Here is a 14,412-nt window from a genome sequence, read left to right as displayed (position 1 = left end):
AGAGATGGGAGAAAGAGGCAGAAGAGAAGAATGGATATGTTGTAATGTGTATATTATAATGTACATGTGTATGTATGACTGTACGTGTGGCGACACCCGGTCGGTGTCGCACAACAGGATGTCTAACAACATGTCGTGCTTTTGGCCGTGGGAAGCTGTGATGAACTGACACTAGGATCACCAAATGATGACTTTCATCAGCCGTCATCAACCGGAACCCACACTCTTCCGGACGAACTACGAGCAAATAAAACGGGCGAACAACGCGGAGAAGGGTGTGGGTTGTGGTTGATGACTGCTGATGAAAGTCATCATTTGCTGATCCTAGTGTCAGTTATAATATACACATTACAATGTAAGGGAAGATGGAAATGGTTGGATGAGGAGAGAAGGGCAATGGGTGGGAGTTGAAGAGGGACGAAAGAGAGAGAAAAAAGAAACAGAGATGGGAGAAAGAGGCAGAAGAGAAGAATGAATATGTAAGGGAAGATGAAAATGGTTGGATGAGGAGAGAAGGGCAATGGAAATATCAAGAAACAAGTAAAAGATAGCAGATAATATATTGAGAGGAAGAGAAAGACTGAAAAGAGCGAGACTGCAAAGATGAAAATTGGGAAGGGAAAAAAATAATTGAATAGTAACGGAAATATTGATAAACGAGAAAAATAGAGGGACCAAAATGAAAGGAATGATGAAAAAGGAAGGTGAAAAGTGGACGACATGGGAAAATATAAAAAAACGAGTAATTGGGAAAAACAAAGATAGGAGAAAGGGAAATAATGGGTGAGGAGAAACGGAACTTAAAGGAGAGATGACAAGGAGTGGAAGGAGGAAGAAATGGGATAATAGGTATAAAAAAGAGAAAAAAAAAAGAGGCAAACTGAAGAGAGAAGAAAGAGGAAGAAGAAGAAACTGGAAGGAAAAAAAAAAGAGGATAGAAATTAACGATACAAAATGACTGAGATATGAAAAATAATGAAGAACAGAACGAAAGGAGAAGAGAGAAGAGGCGGCACTGAGAACAAGAACACATTGATAACAAGAGAGGGAAAGAGGAGACAGGAAGAAAAAACGGCAAAGGAGTGTAAAAGAACGATGCAAAATGAATGAGATATGAAAATTAATGAAGAAGAGAACGAAAGGGAAACGAAAAAAAGAGGAGGTCACTGAGAACGAGAGAGAGAGAAAGAGGAGACTGGAAGAAAAGATGATAAAAAGATGTGAAAAGGTCAATGCAAAGTGACTCAGAATATGAAAATTAAGGAAGAAGAGAACGAAAGAGAAGAGAGAGAGAGAGAGAGAGAGAGAGAGAGAGAGAGAGAGAGAGAGAGAGAGAGAGAGAGAGAGAGAGAGAGAGAGAGAGAGAGAGAGAGAGAGAGAGAGAGAGAGAGAGAGAGAGAGAGAGAGAGAGAAGAGGTCACAGAGAACGAGAGAGGGAAAGAGGAGACTGGAAGGAAAGATGAAAAAAAAAGTGTAAAAACGTCGATGCAAAATGAGTGAGATATGAAAATTAATGAAGAAGAGAACGAAAGGGAAGCGAGAAGAGGAGGAGGTCACTGAGAAAGAAAGAAAAAGTGAAAGAGAAGACTGGAAGGAAAGATGACAAAAAGATGTGAAAAAAACGATGCAAGGTGACGCAGATATGAAAATTAATGAAGAAGAGAACGAAAGGGAAGAGAGAGAGAGAGAGAGAGAGAGAGAGAGAGAGAGAGAGAGAGAGAGAGAGAGAGAGAGAGAGAGAGATATAGAGAGAGAGAGAGAGTGAGAGAGAGAGAGAGAGAGAGAGAGAGAGAGAGAGAGAGAGAGAGAGAGAGAGAAGAAGGTCACTGAGAACGAGAGAGGGAAAGAGGAGACAGGAAGAAAAGATGATAAAAAAGATGTGAAAAAAACGATGCAAAGTGACTCAGAATATGAAAATTAATGAAGAAGAGAACGAAAGGGAAACGAGAAGAGGAGGAGGTCACTGAGAACGTAGGTATTGATGACGGAACACCCCCTCCTCACCCTCCCTCCCTGCCCCCCTAAAAAAAACCCCCACCCCATCAGATCAGCATTCATCCACCTCTGTTAGTTACTTGTCATCCGCGCGGTACCGTCTTTTTATTTTTATTTTTGTTTATATTTTTCTTTTTTTATTATTTTTTTCCTTTACTTTTCATTCCTTTTCCAACCTTTCTTTCTTTCCTTTCCCATTTTCTGTGTCTCGGTCCTCTCCTATCGTCTTCTTTTATTGTCCTTTCTTTTTTTCCCTCCCCCTTTTCTCTGTCTCGGTCCTCTCCTATCGTCTTCTTTTTATTGTCTTTTCTTCTTCTTCTTCCTCCTTTTTTATCACCTTTTTCTTTCCGGTCTTGTTCATCGTTGTCTCTCCTTTACTTTTTTTTGGTTTATTTTTTTCTCGGGATTTTAAACAGTTTTCTGGAACGGTTTCTCTTCTTGTATTTGTGTTTATTTCGGAATTCGCGGAAGGGAAAAATATAATGAGAAAATCCTCCCTTCTCTCTCTCTCTCTCTCTCTCTCTCTCTCTCCTTACTCCTCCTCTCTCCTTCCTTCCTTTCCTCTCTCTCTCTCTCTCTCTCTCTCTCCCAGTTTTCTATATACGTAATTAAAAGAGAGAGAGAGAGGAGAGAGCGCGAGAGAGAGAGAGAGAGAGAGAGAGAGAGAGAGAGAGAGAGAGAGAGAGAGAGAGAGAGAGAGAGAGAGAGAGAGAGAGAGAGAGATTGTTCCCGGAAAATACCCCAATTAGGTTAGGATTACAGGTGATTGCTTCTTAATCACGCACCTTCCTCACGTCTAATTAGGCTCAGGTGATGACGGTGGGCCTACCTGTACCTGGCCACGTGTTACCTGCAACTTTAGGCGGCAGGTGAGGAAGGTGAAGCAGGTGGGAAGGTGAGGGAGGGACATGACGTGACTAAAGGCAGGGAGGTAGGAAGGTTAGGTAGGAAGGAAGGTGAAAAGAGAGGTAAGGGAGGAAGGTAGGGAAGGAAGGTGACGTTGAGATAAGGTAGAGGAAGAAGGGAAGGATGAAGGGAAGAGAAGGTAAGGGGAAGAGGGAAGGAAGAAGGTAAGAAAAGGTAGAAGATGAAGGGATTGGGAGAAAGGGAGGTAGGAGGATGAGAGAAAGGGAGACAATAGTACAGAAAAGGTAGGGGAAGAAGGGAAGGATGAAGGGAAGAGAAGGTAGGGGAAGAAGGAAGAGATGAAGGTAAGAGAAGGAGGGAGTGGAAAAAAGGGAGGTATGAGGAAGAGAGAGAGAGAAAGGAAAAAAAAAAGTTAAGATAAGATAAGGAAATGGCAAGAACCGAAGGGAGTGAAAAGTGAGGAAGGAGAAAAAAAGGAATGAAAGAAGGAAAATAGGGAAAGGGATTAAAGGAGGGTTGGAAAGTAAGACAAAAGGGCAGCGATGCAGAAAGGAATAAGGCAGGAACAAGGGGCTAGGAAGGGTGGCAGGGCGATGGACAGGGGCGTGAGGCAGGGCATTGTGGCGGAACAGGACGGATAAATGAGAAGAGAAATGAAGAACAGAAAGGAAGGCAGAAAGGTAGAAGGCAGGAACAGAGGGACAGGAAGGGGAAAGAGAAGGCTGGCAGGGCGATGGACAGGGGAGTGAGGCAGGGAATTGTGGCGGAACAGAATGGATAAATTAGAAGAGAAAGGGAAAACATAAAGGAAGGCAATGCAAAAAGGTAGGGTAGGGGGCAGGCAGGGTGGCAGGGCGATGGACAGGGGCGTGAGGCAGGGTATTGTGGCTGAGCAGGACGGATAAAATTAATGAGAAGAGAAAGGGGGAACAGAGGAAGGCAATGCAAAAAGGCAGGATAGGGCAGGGCGGTGGACAGGGGAGAGAGGCAGGGTATTATGGGGGAGCAGGATGGAGGGCTCTCGTTCTACACCGCGGGGCACGGGACGACCTTGGAACGCGAGCTATTTTACGTTGCGATTTTTCTCCCTCGCGATGAATCAGTACAATGGCAAGCCTGTGAGACGGCGGAACACACACACACACACACACACACACACACACACACACACACACACACACACACACACACACACACACACACACACACACACACACGTATTCTGACCTTTTCCTATCCCATCCCATTTCTCTTCCTTTCCTTGACTAGACCGAACCAGTTTCCTGAGCGATTGTATCAGAAAGAAATCGACGCGTATTCCTTAATCCTACGTGATCTATGACCTCTTAGCGTACACCGTGACCCAGGTAGGTGAGTCCCAAGCGTGACTTAGAGGTGTGTTACGTGATTGGGGTAGATTAAGAGGTACTATCAGACCCATTTTTGCCGTCACGAAGGTCTTGCGAACAAACAGGGGAAGGACGCGGTGTTTGGAATGCTAATAGGAAAATCTCACGACTCGAATGCAATCAACAAACACGATTTAGCTTAACTCCCTCCCGGCCGGCGTCTGCGTGTGTGTATGTGTGTGTGTGTGTGTGTGTGTGTGTGTGTGTGTGTTTGTTTGTGTTTGTTTTGTTGTGATTTGTGGTCTATTACGCAAGTTGGTGGTGGTGTTTGTTTCGGGGCGCGCACACACACACACACACACACACACACACACACACACACACACACACACACACACACACACACACACACACACACACACACACATACACACAAACTAACAACAACAACAACAACAACAACAAAAATAAAAGAAAATCCAAAGAAAGAAAAGCTTTTTGATAACAGGTCTGGAAAATGTTTAGTGTTGGAATCTTCTGTTTTTTTTTTCTCTTTTTTTTTTTAATGTTTGTCCGACACGTGTGCACGCTTCGGTGTAAGATAAGACTCATGTGAGGTTGTGTAAGATTCTTGTGGTCTTACTTTGGGGTTAACAGAGGTCGTCTTGGTCTGCTTGGGGTTGTATAAGCTTCCTGTGGTCTAATTTTTGGGTTAACAGAGGTCGTCTTGGTCTGGTTGGGGTTGTGTGAGCTTCCTGTGGTCTAATTTTAGGGTTAACAGGTCGTCTTGGTCTGGTTGGGATTGTTTAGGCTTCCTGTGGTCTAATTATAGGCTTAACAGAGGTCGTCTTGGTCTGGTTGGGGTCGTGTAAGCTTTTTGTGGTCTAATTTTGGGGTTAACAGAGGTCGTTTAGGTCTGGTTGGGGTTGTGTAAGCTTCCTGTGGTCTAATTTTAGGGTTAACAGAGGTCGTTTTGGTCTGGTTGGGGCTGTGTAAGCTTTTCTTGGTCTAATTTTGGGGTTAACAGAGGTCGTCTTGGTCTGGTTGGGATTGTGTAAGCTTCTCGTGGTCTAATTTTGGGGTTAACAGAGGTCGTCTTGGTCTGGTTGGGGTTGTGTAAGGTTTTTGTGGTCTAATTTTGGGGTTAACAGAGGTCGTCTTGGTCTGGTTGGGATTGTGTAAGCTTCTCGTGGTCTAATTTTGGGGTTAACAGAGGTCGTCTTGGTCTGGTTGGGGTTGTGTAAGGTTTTTGTGGTCTAATTTTGGGGTTAACAGAGGTCGTCTTGGTCTGGTTGGGGTTGTGTAAGGTTTTTGTGGTCTAATTTTGGGGTTAACAGAGGTCGTCTTGGTCTGGTTGGGGTCGTGTAAGCTTTTTGTGGTCTAATTTTGGGGTTAACAGAGGTCGTTTAGGTCTGGTTGGGGTTGTGTAAGCTTCCTGTGGTCTAATTTTGGGGTTAACAGAGGTCGTCTTGGTCTGGTTGGGATTGGGTAAGCTTCTCGTGGTCTAATTTTGGGGTTAACAGAGGTCGTTTAGGTCTGGTTGGGGTTGTGTAAGCTTCCTGTGGTCTAATTTTGGGGTTAACAGAGGTCGTCTTGGTCTGGTTGCTTGGGTCTGTTTTGGTCTGTACTGGACTTCGTTAGGTTTGATTCTTGTCATTTTTCGTCTTGCTCAAGCTGGTCTATAGTAATTTTGGTATGTATTGGGCTTGGTTGGGCTTGATTCTTGTCGTTTTCCGTCTTGCTCAAGCTGGTCTATGGTAATTTTGGTCTGTACTGGGCTTGACTGGGCTTGATTCTTCTCGCTTTTCGTCTTTCTCAAGCTGTTCCGTAATAAGCTTGGTCTGTGTAGGTTTTGACTCTGTTCTTTTATCGGTCTGTGTTAATCTGTTTTGTGATAATCTTGCTCCGAAGGTGATTCTGGGTCTATTCTGGTCTTATCATTGGTCTGGGCTCAAACTTATGCGTGACAGTTCTGCTCTGTAAGTAATTTTGTCTGGGCAGGGTTTGATTTTGGTCTTATTTTCGGTCTAAGAGTCATATTCCCAAGCTCACCTATTTGACAAAGCTTTCCTAGGAGTTTTGAGCATTTTCATGGGTAGCTTCATGACCCTGGCGGTAGTCTGACCCCTCTCCTGAACCATGAACCTAAACAAACACTCAATAAAACCCAACTGATCTCATTTTTGGCCTTTGGAAAGAGTTGATGTGAGAGGCGGAACCGTCTGAGAATACCATCCTAAGTCATCATCATCATCATTATCATCATTTAACGTCCATTTATTCCCTATGGTGGGGTTGGACGGGATATGAGCCTCCTCCACTGTTGCCGGTCTATAGCTATTTCTTCCGTGATGTTCAGCCTCATATCTTCCTCCACCACCTTTCTCCACGTCTCCCTTGGCCTTCCTGGTGTCCTCTAAGTCAATCTTGTGTATGCTAACCTTGGCCTCTACATAATTCGGCCCCTGTAGACTTTGGTACTGGTCATATATTCAGCCTGAGTCAGTCTTGTGTATGCTAACCTTGGCCTCTACATAATTCGGCCCCTGTAGGCTTTGGTACTGGTCATATATTTAGCCTGAGTCAGTCTTGTGTATGCTAACCTTGGTCTGTACGTGATAAAGTATGTGAAAGGTTTAGTTCTGGTCATATATCCGGGCTGCGTCAAACCAGTGTATGCTAACCCTGCTCTACAAGTGATTGGGTCTCTGTGGGCATCTGTTCCGGTCATAATTTCAACCTGTAAGTAGCGGGCTTTTTTTTCTTTTCTTTTTTTTACGCCCATGAACTGTCTCCTTAGCTGTAAAAAAAAAAAAAAAAACCCTATGTCTAACTGAAGCGTGATAATCCGTTGCTACTTTAAAATCAGCACCGTCGTGGCTATAGTTGAGGTGTTCCTGATCGTGTCAAATTCCAGTTCGTGTCTGCGGTTACTCAATCTTTTTTTCGTCCGACTGGTCCAAGTCATGCACGCTGGACGGACATTCACACTTTCGCCACTTTGCACACGTGTAGCGCCACTGCAACACACACACATAAGTTTTACCGGTCAATGCAGATCTAGATAACTCCTCCTTCTCCTTCCTTCCTCTTCCTTCTTTCTCCTCCTCCTTCGTCATTCCTTATCCCTCCTCCTCCTCCTCCTCTTTCGTCCTTCCTCATCCTTCTTTCTCCTCCATCTTCTTCCTTGTCTTCCTCGCGTCCTCCTTCGTCCTTCCTCCTCCTCCTCCTCCTCCTCCAACACTGAGACTCCACCAGCATCTTTGGGGTTATCGCGGGAATCATCTCAGTCGGAGTTTGATTCTCTCGTCATCGGTCCTTTGAATAGCAGAGCCCCGAACCCCGAGCCGCTGCAGCCATTGTGTGTGTGTGATGGTCGGAGGGAGAGGGGCGGGGGAGCCAAGAAGGAAGATATGGGAGATCGATGAAGAAAGACTGAGGGAATAGAGAGGGCCAAAGAGGAAAGACCCAGGAAATAAAGACGGCCCAAAGAGGTAGATTAACAGAAAAGAGGGGCCTATAAATGGATACTTAGATATACTAGATGACTAAAGTGGATGTACTGAAGGAACATAGAGGGTCAATAAAGGAAGACGCAAGTAATACATATAGCCAAAGAAGAAAGGGAGGAATGAGTAAGGGAATAAGGAGACCAGTAAATGAAAGACCAAAGAACTGTAGACGACTTAAAAAGAAAGACTGAAATAATATAGAGAATTAAAGAAGGATGATTCAAGTAATACTCCCCCCCCCCCCTTCTAACCCCAAGGAAGAAAAGGAAGAAAAACTATAGGAATACCGAGGCTCAGAAAAGGATAACCAAAGAAATACTGACGAAAATACAACAAAATATCGAAGAAAAAGGAAGAAAAAACAAAAAAATACCGATAACAGGGAAAACATCGAAGACAGAATTTAAAGAAGAGAGTAGATCAAGAGTACCGAAGACTATTGCGTGCAGGGAAGACAAGGGAAGCAAAAAAAGCGTTAGAGAAGACACGAGGCCGAAGAAGACAGAGAAATAGGGGTTGGTATTCGAAGACACTTTGGCTTCTCACATCAGCTATTCCTAAAGGCCAAAGATGGGGTAAGTCAAGTTCTAGTGAGTGTTTCTTCAGGTTCATGGTACAGGAGAAGGTTCACACTACCACCAGGGTCATAAAACTACTCCTGGAAATGCCCACAACTCCTACGAAAGTCTTGTCAAATATATGTTTTTAGGTTCACGGTACAGAAGAAGGGTCACACTACCACCAGGGTTATAAAACTACTCCTGGAAATGCCCACAACTCCTACGAAAGTCTTGTCAAATATGTGTTCTTGAGCGGCAAAATATCTTATAATACGACCCAGGGAGTGAACAAGGACGAAGATCAAAGAAGAGACCAAACCCAAGAGACCAAAAAGTAACGTTGGGGTCATACGCTGAAGCTACGCGTCGCCTCGGTGTTCATCTCCGTCACACTGCCCCTTGATGCAAACACCAGAAAAAGTACTACCACCAAGGCGATACAAAGGGAGTGAAAATCGCCAAATCAAAGAGACTGACGACTAAGAATAACTCGGATCACGCCTCAAGTATGAATGAATGAATGAATGAATGAATATAAAGTTTCTAAAAAAGGGTAAGGACGAATAGCGGTCTCTCTCTCTCTCTCTCTCTCTCTCTCTCTCTCTCTCTCTCTCAACCACGTGGGAGGTTCAAAAAGACGTGGAGGAAAGGAAAGGAAGGAGGGAGGGAGATAATGGGGAAGAAAGGAGGGAGACAAGAGAAGGGAGGTAAAAAGTAGGGAATAAAGGGAAATAAGAGGAAGGAAGTAATGGGGAAAAGGGAGAAGGGAGGTAAAGCAGGAAAAGGGAGGAATGGTAAGGGGAGAGGAGGGGAGAGGAGCTAGGATAGGGAAGGATTTTTTGGGGAGGGATAGTAGGGGACGAAGGGAGGGGAAGAGGAGAGGCAGGAGGGAGGGGAGGGTCGAAGGGATGGTCGGGGAGGGGGAGGGGGAGGCCAAAGAGTGACCAATCAGGCACAAAAGTGCCCTAATCAATTCCTCCCACAAGTGACCTTGGAGTAGCGAAGGGAAACTTACTTGGCAGCGTGTGTGTGTGTGTGTGTGTGTGTGTGTGTGTGTGTGTGTGGTGCGATGTGATGGGGGGGGGTTTCTATAGTTTCATCAAAATGAGCAAAAGACAAGTCAAGTTTAAATACACACACACACACACACACACACACACACACAGGGGACCGCTTCGCAACGATTCATGACGTACGCCCTAAACATTTAGTGGAGGAAGAGGAGGAGGAGGAGGAGGAGGAGGAGGAGGAGGAGGGAAGAAGGGTACACGAAGACGAGAGGAAAGTAAATAAACAAACAAACAAGGAAGAAGGGAAGGAAGACAAGAAAGGGACGAACAGAGGAGGGAAGGAAGGAGGGAGAGAGGGATGGAGGAAAGGAGGGAGAGAGGGATGGAGGGAAGGAGGGAGAGGTAAAATAAGAGACCATCGGGATCTTGCTATAACATTATCTAAAGGTCACGATCAGCTGACTTGATAGGATCACAACAAACGGCAAGACTAGCGCCGCTGCTCGTGACCCGCCACGAGCCAGGAGCAGACGAGGGCTCAAACTTCGGCCTGTTTTTCTGTTATTTTGTCTTGGCCACGGTGGGCGTCTTTACCATAGAGCATGAAGGAACTGGGGATAGTGTGAGGCAGGTTGTGTGTGTGTGTGTGTGTGTGTGTGTGTGTGTGTGTGTGTGTGTGTGTGTGTGTGTGTGTGTGTGTGTGTGTGTGTGTGTGTGTGTGTGTGTGTGACGTCACGCGGACTCTTGCCAAGGCAGGAGGTTTAGTGCAGTCTACTGAGCCTCCTTGGGTCAGGCGGTCCACGGCGGCGCCCCCCGAGGCAATCACACCTGGCCCAGCCTCAGGAGCACAATCAATACAGAGCTTGTCTTGCTCACCTGATTAGTAAACCTGTCCCCTACCCGCCCGCGTCCCGCCCCTCATACTCACAGCTTGCTCCCCACCCGCGGCTCCATCGGGCCCTGCCAAAACTTTTCCCAGAAGACGGAGCGGTTCTTGATGCGGAGCGCCGAGGTGGAGAGCGTGCGGGGCAGCTTGCCCTGGCCCTGGCCAGCCATGTCGTAGAGGTCGGGGAAGGAGTGGTTGACGGTGAGGGTCTGCTGGCGTGCTGCCTCGGGGACCTCCAGGTCCATGGACAAGTGGTGGGAGGGCGCCGCGGCGTCGTGGGGCCGCAGGCTGCTCGCTCCGCCCAGGGAGTCCGAACGTTCCCTGAAGGAGAAGCTCCGCTGCGGCAGGTAGCCTCCCTCGGCACGTGGCGCGACGCGGCGCTGTGACCGCACTGCGTCCCCGGGCAGGGCCGGCACGGTGGGGAGGTTGGGGAGGGCGGGGAGGGCCGGGAGGCGGGTCACGCTCGAGACGATCCGCGGCGGGGCTGTGCTGCCCAGGTGGAGCGGAAGTGTCTCCACGCGGCTCGTCACCACCCGCTGCTGGGTCTCATACGAGGTCGTGCGAGATACTTTCCAGGAGGTCGAGGTTCCAGCCCCGACCTCCCCTGGTGACCCCGGAGGCTCCTCCAGGATGACCCGTCTCTGCGCCACGGCGGGGAGGGCGCACCCCCGCCAACGGGGCCACCACACAAGCTTGGCAGCCGGCCACACCCACGGCCGGGCGGCACGGAGGAGGAGGAAGAGGAGGAGGAGGAGGAGGAAGAGAAAGAGGTGAAAAAGGGGGACGGACGGGGAGGATGAAGGAAGAGAGAGAGGAGGAGCAGCAACGAGAAGTAAAAGGATGGAGATTTGGGGGAGGACGGAAGAGGAAGAGAGGGAGGAGGAAGAGGAAGAGGTGAGGCAGCGGGGCGGGAGAGGTGCAAGTCGCCGACACCACAACACTCGGCGCAGCCACGTGTGACGCGCCGCGCACCTCGCAGGGCGGAAGGCCTCGCGGCCCCGGGCAGCGGCGTTGGGACTTCTGTGCCTCACTCAGACACGACCCTTGGCGGCGACGGTCGTGGTGGTCCTCGGCGTGTGGTCGTGGCGGTCATCGCGACCCCACAATGGTAGTCTGGGATCAATATGGAGGCGGCGGTGAGTGAGGGCGTGCGGGAGGACCACTAGCGGCGTGTTGTGTCGGGCCGGTGGTTGTGGTTGTTGTGAGGGCCGGCGGCCCCGCTGGCTGGCTCCTGGCACCTCCACCAGTACCCGCACGTCACAGCCTCTCACTATCACGCAAACACTATTCTCGGCGCCGCGCTGCCCGCGTGGGGCGAGGGTGGCCGCCGCCTCCTCGCCCACAGCCCTCCGCCGGACCTCCTGCACCACGTGTCCTTCGAACGGCGCTCCTGCCGCCGCCTCGACCTTGATACGCGCAAAACGCAGACACAAACTCTTTGGGTTCTCACACCCGACTGAGGAGGCGATGTGGCCACATAGATGCGCGGGGGTGGCTGTGGAGGACGGCCGGCCGCAACGTAACACCAGCCCGCCTGCCCGAGCCAAACCCTCGCGGCCCGCCTAATGTATTCCTCCAACACAACACACTCCACACCTCCGCCACCCGGCCACTCGCCCCGCAACACAGAAATCTCCTTCACGCGCCAACGTCCCAATCAAGTCATGTTTCCCTGGCGTATAACAGCTGAACCTCCGTCCGCCAAGTCAGTCAGCAAGTCGGGGCGTCAGTCATGCTGTCAGGCAGTCCGTTAGGCTTCTCAGCGTCAGGGTTGGACCGTGGGTGGCGCAGTGTGGCGGGTTCAAGTTCCTCGACCTTGTTACTCGGCGCGGTAATCGATCACGACGCAAAACACGACTCGCGTGATGCTGCCACTCGCGTCCGTCCAGCCCCTGACGGCCACGCGGAGGAGAGGGCGGCAGGAAGGGAAGAAGGCGCCGAGAAACACGGTAGGAGGGAGGGAGGATGGAAGGTACGCAGAGAAGAGAGAACGGAAGACATGCAGAGCGGCGAGGAGGGTCCCGGAAGGAACAAAGAGGAAGAAAATGGAGAAAAAGAGGAGAGAAAACGCCAGGAGAGAGGAAGGGAGAGGAAGGAGGAAGGAGGAAGCAACGTAGAAACAAGATAGCAAAGAAAGCGGGAGAGGAATGACGGCGGGGAAGAGAAAGAAAAAACAGAGAGAGAGGAAGAGGAAGGAAGGAAGGAAGTAGGAGGAAGGAGATAGCGAGGAATGTTAGAGAGGGGAGATAGAGAGAGAGGGAGGGAGAGAACAAGGGTGGAGGGGAGAGAGAGGGAGAGGGAGAGCGAGAGAGAGCGATATGCCTCAACCGGTGACGAATAACCAAAAATAAACACATAGAGGAGACTGATGCTGCTTCTGTTGTTGTTTTTCTTGTTGGGATGCGAGAGAGAGAGAGAGAGAGAGAGAGAGAGAGAGAGAGAGAGAGAGAGACAGATAGCGAGAACAATGAATTTAACATGACCTTGGTTACGCAGCCTTCCCCCCCCCCTGTCCCCCCTTCGACCCCTCCTGCATACTGACTTCCTGTGTGCTTGTGAACCTTCCTTTATCCGCTCCCTCTCCTCCCCTTACCTTCCCATCCCCCTCTCTCTCTCTCTCTCTCTCTCTCTCTCTCTCTCCCCTTTCCTCCCTAATCTTTCCTTCCGTCTTCCGTTCTCTCTCTTTCTCTTCTCCCTTCCCCTCCCTTTTTCCCCTTCAAGCCACGCCACGCCACACCACGCCACCGTCACCCGTTTTTTTTTTTTAATACATTAGAGAGGAATCATATGCATAGGTCACGCGCAATATGGAAATTAGGAGTGTATGTCGAATTAATGTGTGTTGCTGTGTGAGTGTGTGTGTGTGTGTGTGTGTGTGTGTGTGTGTGTGTGTGTGTGATGTGTATATTATAATGTACATGTGTATGTATGACTGTACGTGTGGCGACACCCGGTCGGTGTCGCCACACGTACAGTCATACACACTCATGTACATTATAACATACACATTACAATCTGGTCTTTCATATGTCTACGTCTGTCTCTGTTTCTCTTAGTCCTCTGTCCATTTGTCTCCTATTCCGTGCACGAGCGTTATGAAGCACCACACATTTTCGGGGTGCACGTGAGGCGGCAGCGGTGACGTCAAGCGCACACACCCGCTGGAGAACCAATAGCCGACACGCTCCACGCCTCCTCCTCTCTGCAGCCTCGTCAGCCACTCCGCCAGTCAGCCAGTCACCGCAAGGGAACGCTACACACCTTGGCCGCTCACAACGCAGGAATTCCACACCCCTACGTACATGACATCGCGGACAGTTATAGATATACACACGAATGACGTCACAGGGTCGGCGGGCCAATCACAGCTGTTACCTGCGTCTTGACTCACACCTGGGCGCCCCTGTCGACATTAGTTAACTTCGCCGCTAAAAGGGAAGGTGAAGATAGCGTCCGTTATGGTGCTGGTGAAGGATTTAGTTGCGTCAGGTCGAGGTGTTTATGGGAGGGGAAAGTTTAAAGGCGTGGAGAGAATGTAAAAGAAAATGGGTAAAAATCTTGAAAGGCATGTGGCAGGTTCCTTTAGCCAAAACAAACTCTTTCAAGCCTGCTCTGAACACACTTACTTCCTCCTCCTCCTCCTCCTCCTCCTCCTCCTCCTCCTCGTCTTAAGTGTTTTCTATTCTCCTTTTAAACTTTTCCTTTCTTCCTTTCCTTTCTTTGTTTCCTTCCTCGCGCAGAACGTTGACTTCACACACACACACGCACGCATACTTTCCTTGGTGTGTCTTGGCCTGCACTAACACACATTGGCAGTGGTTTAAATAAGTAATCTCAAGCGCCAGTCATATATTCAAGCAGTGTAGCAATGTCTTCCTTTACTGCACTTTCTACACTTTGCACACTCTACGCATTCTTCAAACTACTTTCACGTTACTTGCCACTTCGTAGATAGTCTTCACTCCTGTCTATCTTTCAACGCTTTTCATACACTTCCAAGCACTTATATTGACATTACTTACTCCCTGTCACTTTTCTAGCACGTTGTAAGTCCTCTCTATCTACAATGTACGCAGATATTTAAACGGTATCTGTCTTTCTTCACTTCCCATATACTTCTAAGCTAATTTTTTTACGTTACTCAATTCCTCCCACTTCCTTCTTAAGCCCTGTCAATGTTCCTTTATCTCTCACACACTTTCAATCTCCCATTTTAACGTTTCTCACTTCCCA

At 48.6% G+C, this 14,412-nt stretch overlaps 1 protein-coding gene and 1 long non-coding RNA gene across 2 annotated transcripts in view; one reads left to right on the top strand and one right to left on the bottom strand.

Annotated features, from left to right (window-relative positions):
* The window catches only part of LOC126989622 (uncharacterized), a 30,922-nt gene extending 19,725 nt beyond the window's left edge, over positions 1–11,197 (bottom strand). Inside the window, exon 1 of the mRNA XM_050848229.1 lies at positions 10,222–11,197. Coding sequence (XP_050704186.1) covers positions 10,222–10,424 — 203 coding nt within the window. The 5' untranslated portion in view covers positions 10,425–11,197. The remainder of the gene's footprint in view (positions 1–10,221) is intronic.
* LOC126989623 (uncharacterized) lies at positions 5,147–7,319 on the top strand. Its single transcript, XR_007743534.1, has 3 exons — positions 5,147–5,364; positions 5,427–5,550; positions 5,613–7,319. It is a non-coding gene; the product is annotated as an uncharacterized LOC126989623 (long non-coding RNA).
* Positions 11,198–14,412: the final 3,215 nt, after the last annotated feature.

This window comes from Eriocheir sinensis, unplaced genomic scaffold (genome assembly GCF_024679095.1).
Source record: "Eriocheir sinensis breed Jianghai 21 unplaced genomic scaffold, ASM2467909v1 Scaffold1246, whole genome shotgun sequence".
Taxonomy (NCBI): domain Eukaryota; kingdom Metazoa; phylum Arthropoda; class Malacostraca; order Decapoda; family Varunidae; genus Eriocheir; species Eriocheir sinensis.
The sequence above is the reverse complement of the archived record's forward strand: the minus strand, read 5'-3'. Positions and strand labels throughout refer to the sequence as shown.